The sequence below is a fragment of the Hemicordylus capensis genome, chromosome 7 (assembly GCF_027244095.1).
Source record: "Hemicordylus capensis ecotype Gifberg chromosome 7, rHemCap1.1.pri, whole genome shotgun sequence".
NCBI classification, from domain to species: Eukaryota; Metazoa; Chordata; class Lepidosauria; order Squamata; family Cordylidae; genus Hemicordylus; species Hemicordylus capensis.
The window spans coordinates 17,475,956-17,481,955 of NC_069663.1; the positions used below are offsets into that span (position 1 = coordinate 17,475,956).

General features: G+C 59.0%; 1 protein-coding gene across 1 annotated transcript in view; it reads right to left on the reverse strand.

The window, feature by feature from the left end:
* FOXO6 (forkhead box O6) overlaps nucleotides 1-2,478 on the reverse strand; it is a 147,205-nt gene extending 144,727 nt beyond the window's left edge. Inside the window, exon 1 of the mRNA XM_053268205.1 lies at nucleotides 896-2,478. Within this exon, the coding sequence (XP_053124180.1) occupies nucleotides 896-1,348 (453 nt within the window). The 5' untranslated portion in view covers nucleotides 1,349-2,478. The remainder of the gene's footprint in view (nucleotides 1-895) is intronic.
* Between the last annotated feature and the right edge of the window lie 3,522 nt (nucleotides 2,479-6,000).

Here is a 6,000-nt window from a genome sequence, read left to right on the forward strand (position 1 = left end):
AGCTTGCAAGTGTCCTTTCTCGGAGTGGCATTTCAACCAACTTGATCAGGAAAAAGCTCTGACCACTGCTTCTGCCTTCCCGGCTCTAACAGACAGGCAGGTGCTGCTGAACTGCAACAAGGGGCGGGGGTGTTCCCCCAGGCTCCCTGCTGCCAGGCTTGAGAGGAGTGGGTGGGGTGGGAGGAGAAGTCTGGTTAGTGGGCCAAGCAGCTAACAGGGGCCCCTGCGACCACTGTGGCAATCTCTCCCATCACCAGTGCCAGTGAAATCTCTCACATCCCCTCCACTTATGAGCGGGGATTCTCCGCACCTCTCCAGCATGAGAAACTGGTCTCCAGTCTAGCTCTGACCACACAGCAAGAGTAACTTGCCTTCCCCAATTCACAGAAGACGCAGAGCAGCACGCTCTCTCTCCCCCCACCCCCCGCCACCCCGAGATCAAGCTGCAGAGCTGAACTGGAGCTCTAATCACATCGACTGCACAAACTTGCCAGTTCCCTTCAGGAAGGGCAACGGACCTGTCCTAGAGGACACCTATAGGTGCACACTTCAAGACCAGGCACTTTAATTCTGAAGTGGTGGCCGCCACCGCTCTCTGCTCCTTAAACACTAACTCTGAAGAAAACCATCTCTGTCCAGATAAGTGTGTGCTAAGTTAACAGGTGCAGGAGAAAATCCCCCCGCCCCATTTTTAGTCCTTTCACCCCTCCTTCCAGCACCAAGAGTACAGGGAGGATGGCTGACCCGGGAAATAACCTGCATTCAGTGTTCTGGAGTTTCATCTGCTCAAGCCCGGAGAGGGCCAGCAGTAGTAAAAACTTCACCAGCTCCTCTGGAAACTAGGGCTCTGTCTGGTTAGGGGAGGCAGAAGTGGGAGAGGGGAGCGCCCAGGTACCTTCCAACCGGCCGAACTGTTGCTGTCTCCTTTATCCTTAAAATAGGGGACGTATCTGACCATCCAGTCGTAGATCTGCGAGAGGGTGAGCCGCTTCTCCGGGGAGCTCTCGATCGCCTTGGTGATGAGATCCGCGTAAGAAAGGTTGCCCCAGGCGTTCCGCCGCGAGGTCTTCGCCTTGCGGAGCTGTCCAACATCCGCGCCCAGCGAAGGCAGCGCCGGGGCGGCTTTGCCGCGCTCCGCCGCCACTCCGGCGTTCTCGGCGCCTTCGGGTCCCCCGGCCACGGGGTGCTTGGAGCCGCCGCTCCCTGCTCCAGCACCGCAGCCGGCTCCATCGTCCTCTTCTCCCGGGAAGTCAGGGTGAGGCAACGGCCAGGTGCAGGAGCGTGGCCGGCTCTGGGGCTCGAAATCCGGGTCGATGTCAACCTGATGCGCCTGCAGCTTCTCATCCATGTTCCTCCCCCTCCCCTCCGCAGCCGCCTTTCCTGCTTCTGGATCCGGGGTGGGGGGGATCTCCTTTGTAAATCTCCACAGATCGGCGAACCCAACGCCTGGGCACCGTAGGCGGGCAGCCCGGAGCAGAGGGCGCTTAGGAAGCGGCGCTCCCCGGCAGCATCGCACCGAAGTGGGTCGGGCAAAGCGAGAGAGCGCGCGAGAGGAAGGCGGGGGGCGCGCCGGAGACGTTGCCTGGCTGGGTTTGGGGAGAAAGGTGCGGCGGGGGAGCGGCGGGGAGAGGCTTCAGTGCCCCGCACCCCCCGGCCGTGGCAAGGAGGCGAATCAGCTGGCAGGGCAAGGAGCGGCCAGCGCGGCTGCCTCCATGGAGCCCAGGCAGGGAGCGAGCGGCAGGCAGAGCAACAGATGAGCAGGAGGCGCGCCGGGCGCAGGCGGGAGAGGGCTTCTTCCTCACGCGATCCGGCGCCAGCCCAGCTTGAGTCAGGTCCAGTCCGGAGGAGTTGAGCGCCTCGGGAGTGCGGGGAGGGGGCGACGGCCTCCGGAGAAGAGGCGGCGGCGAGCCCACCGAGCCCCCAGTCCAAATCAGATCAGGCGGCTGTCCAGGCGCAGCGGAGGGGATCCGGCGCTAAGGGCCCCCGAGGTGGAGGCATGGGGCGGGCATGCTGGCTGGCGCTCTCTCGCTCTCTTCCCCGCCGCGCCGTCGGCGGCAGACACCGGGCACGGGCAGGGCAGGGCTGGGCAGCCGCTGGCCAGGCAGGTAGGCGCGCGCGCACACACCTAGCACCTGCTGCTGCGGCTCCGGCTGCTCCCGGCACGGCGGCCCCTGGCTGTGGCGCTGGCCGTCGTCGTCGTCTTCGCCTCGTCGCTCTCCGCCTTCCTCTTCTCCTCCTCCCGCTGCTGCTCTGCTCGTGCCGCCCCGAGCGGGCGCCGCCTCTCTCTGGGGACCCGACGGGATGGCAACATGCTGAGGAGGAGGAGGAGGAGATGGTGGTGGTGGAGGCGGCGGCAGGAGCGGCAGCGGCCGCCTCTCTCCTTCGGTGCCCTCTCTTCACCCAACGCCGCGAGCGGAGAGCGCCTGTGAGTGACACGGACACGCGCGCACACACAGCCCGCCAGGCGAGCCGGCTGCACCTCGGGGGTGGCGGCGGCGGCGGCGGGGGGGGGGAGAGGGAGGGCCGGCCCGGCGAGCGGAGGGCGGGGCCTCGCGCGGCACCTTACACGGGGGGAGGAGGAGCGCGCCTGGCTGGCTGGCTGCTGCGTGAGAGTCTCGTCGGCTCTCTGCCCGGCTGCATAGGCTGGCCGCTCCAGCCAAACCACATGATCACAACAAGCCGGGCTTTCCCCTGCTGCGTGGAGCTCAACTCCGCTGACGCGCGGAGGAGGCGAGCAGAGGGACGACGGTGGGAAGCCCTGACATGGCGCGCGCCCAAGAGGCTCTGGCCCCTCCGCGCGGCAAGCTCCCTCCTGCGGCTGCCCGCTCGGCCGCAGCTTCTCTGCAAGACCTCTCCAGACGCGCGCGGCGGACGCCTTGCAGCGCCCGGCTGCCGCCCTTCCATACGCCACTCTTGGGGCGCCCCAGTTCCTCCGCTGTCCGGATTAACCCCGCATTGGTGCTTCCAGACGGCGCCTTCCACGCCGCTTGGAAGCAAGCACTCAGCTGCCCCTTCTCATCCCGCCTTCCCGCGGGAGCCCGTCCCCCGCCTGGGTGCGCCAGCGATGCAGCGAGGCCCTTTGCCCGGCTGGCCTCTGAGCCCCGCGCGCGCGCCCCGGCGCTGCCAAGACCAAGAGCGGGGAAACCCCAACCCCGCTCCATCCCCCCCACCCTCCTTTTTCTTTTCCTGAGATTGTTACACTGACCTGACCCGAGCGCCGCCTCCCGATTGGAAGGAGCGCGGCACAGGGCCCAGAACTCCGCGCTCTCCCATTGGTCCGAAATCAGCCGGCGTTCCAAAAGGGGCGGGGAAGACGCGTTTGGCGGGCGAAGGGATCCTCCCTCCGTGACGTCTGCGCTTCTTGATTTACCCGCGGGTAACCCAGGGCAACGAAAGAATCTCACCAGCCTGCCCCCACCGACGAAGCCCCGCCTTCCTCCATTCATCACGGCTGCACAAAAGGCTCCGCCCATTTCCCCGCACAGTCTCTTGCAAACTTGGTAACCAGCTCCGCTTGGGCCACGCCCACCGCTCCAAGCCGCACCTTCTGGATGTTTTTGCCTTTTTTACTATAACCTGACCCAGAATGGGTGAGCTTCAGACGTGGAAGTTAGTGCTGGCCGCTTGCTGTGAGTACAAAGCATTTACTCAGAAGTCAAGTCCCACTGATTTTGATGGGACTTAATCTCAAGCGAGCTCACTCAAATATCTGAGGCTGTATTGTGAAACATTTCCTGTTGGTTTACCCGTGTATAAATTAACTTCTGAAGTGCGGGCGGGGGGGGGGCAGGGGCAGAGAGAAGATCGCAGGTCCAGGACCTGCCTCTGGGACCTTCTGCAGGAAAAGCAGAAGCTCTACCACTGAGCTTAACCAATAGTGTAAAAAAAACCCCACCTTACACTGGCTACCCTACAGATCCTAAGGAAATCTGAGTCCTATACAGAGGGTTACTTTGGGATCAGTCAGCCATATGCTCTAGCCAGAGTGTTCCAAAAATCCCTTGAGTATGTGAACCTATGTCCCTCCTTCTCCAATCTGCTTTTGTATCTTCCAGTATTATACCTCCTATCACACTATGGCAAAACAATTAAAGCATACATGCATATATTAGGTAAAATGAAGCACCAATGGGATTTCACCCAGAGGAGGGTTCTTGCTTTGAAGGAGGTTGTTTCATAAAGACCTCTTGTGGAATGGGTACCCTTCAAGCTTGGCCAGAGTTCCCCCAGCTACCATCAACCCTGGCCACTGTGGCTGGGGGTGATGGGAGTTGTAGTTCAACCACTGCTGGAGCTGTGCAGCCCTGGTGTAGACAACGACATAGGAAGCTGCCTTCTACTGAGTCAGACCATTGATCCATCCAACTCTGTATTGTCTACACAGACTGGCAGTGGCTTCTCCTAGATTGCAGGCAGCAGTCTCTCTCCACCCTAACTGGAGATGCCAGGGAGGGAACTTGGAACCTTCTGCATGCAAGCAGGCAGGTGCTCTTCCCAGAGCGGCCCCATCCCCTGAGGAGAATATCTTACAGCACTCACACGTGGTCTCCCATTCAAATGCAAACCAAGGCAGGCCCTGCTTAGCAAAGGGGGCCATTCATGCTCGCTACCACAAGGCCAGCTCTCCTTCTGACCAAACGGTCTGACTGGGTATAAGGCCACTTCCCATGTTGTTCCCAGCCTTCCCGTGGCTGAACATAGGTCTTTCAGCACAGTCTGCAGGATGCAGCTCTCCTTGACTTGGCCTTTCCTCAGCACCGCCAGAGGGAGGAGCCCCGCCAGGTGTGAAAGGTACATTCTTTGTATATGTCAGCCCAGCTGTTTACGGCAACCTAACTCCAGCTCCTTTGTGCTGCTGAGCAGGTTGGGCTGAGGACACAGAGGGAGTGTCATCTCTCCTGAATGCCGAGCACCTGGGCTGGAAACAAGCCAGGCCAGCCTTGAGAGTGGAGGCCTCCTCCAGCCCCACCAAGAAACATGAGCCGAGGCATGCTAGATCCATGCTGAGTAAAAGAGGCACCTTTTTTTAAAGTGGTGATTCTTTTTATCAAGCAGTGGGAGAGCGACTGGCCCTATCCATCCCCAGCACAGCATCCCTCCAGTGGCTGTTCCTGGTGTCAATCTCACATTTCATTTCTTTCTTTCTATCTTTAGATTGTGAGCCCTTTGGGGGCAGGGAGCCATTTTATTTATTTATATCTATGTCAATCGCTTTGGGGACTTTTGTTTTGTTGAAAAGTGGTATATAAATATCCGTCGTATTCGTATGCTGCAAAACAGCACAGGTGCACACCCTCCCAATGTGGCAGGTGAGGAGAGAAGGCAAGTCCCTCTCCCAGACCGTGCTGAAACCACCACATGCTGCATGCATGTACATTGATGCAGTTGCTATGGTGGGTGACTATTTGCATACATTTGGAATCTGATGAATTTTCAGAATTTTGAGCTCATCATTACCCATAACCATAACATGGTTTTTGTGTTGTTGTTTTGTTTTGTTTTGATTTGTGGGGGGGGGGGCAAAGTAGAGAGTCAGTTTATCTGGCCCCATCTATCCTCAGTGCAAACAACATGCAGTGAATTAAAAATTATTTTCTTGCAAACATTTAGGGAAGCAGAGAAAAATTTAGTGGGGGCAGACCTGTCCTAGCACCTCCCCCTCCAGTCAGGGATCTCAGCTCCTCTATGAATCTGTATATCTGAACTCACAAGAATAAGAATATAAAAACAGGTGTATCTATGCAAATTTGCAAGAGCAGACAAATTTCAACACACGACTTAACATATTCCCATCCCACATCTTTTTTTCCCCACTCCCCCCCCCCACCGCCCACTGTCTCTAAAGGAGAGGTCACGTCCGGCCGCCCGGCACAGGTCACAGTGATGCTTGGCTGCTTGGTGCAACGCAGACCGGTAGCATGGCATGGCGACCTCAGCACCCGGGACAGACTAAAGAGGGTTTGGGGCCTGTCCTCCATGAAATTGTCTATGCCCCTCTTA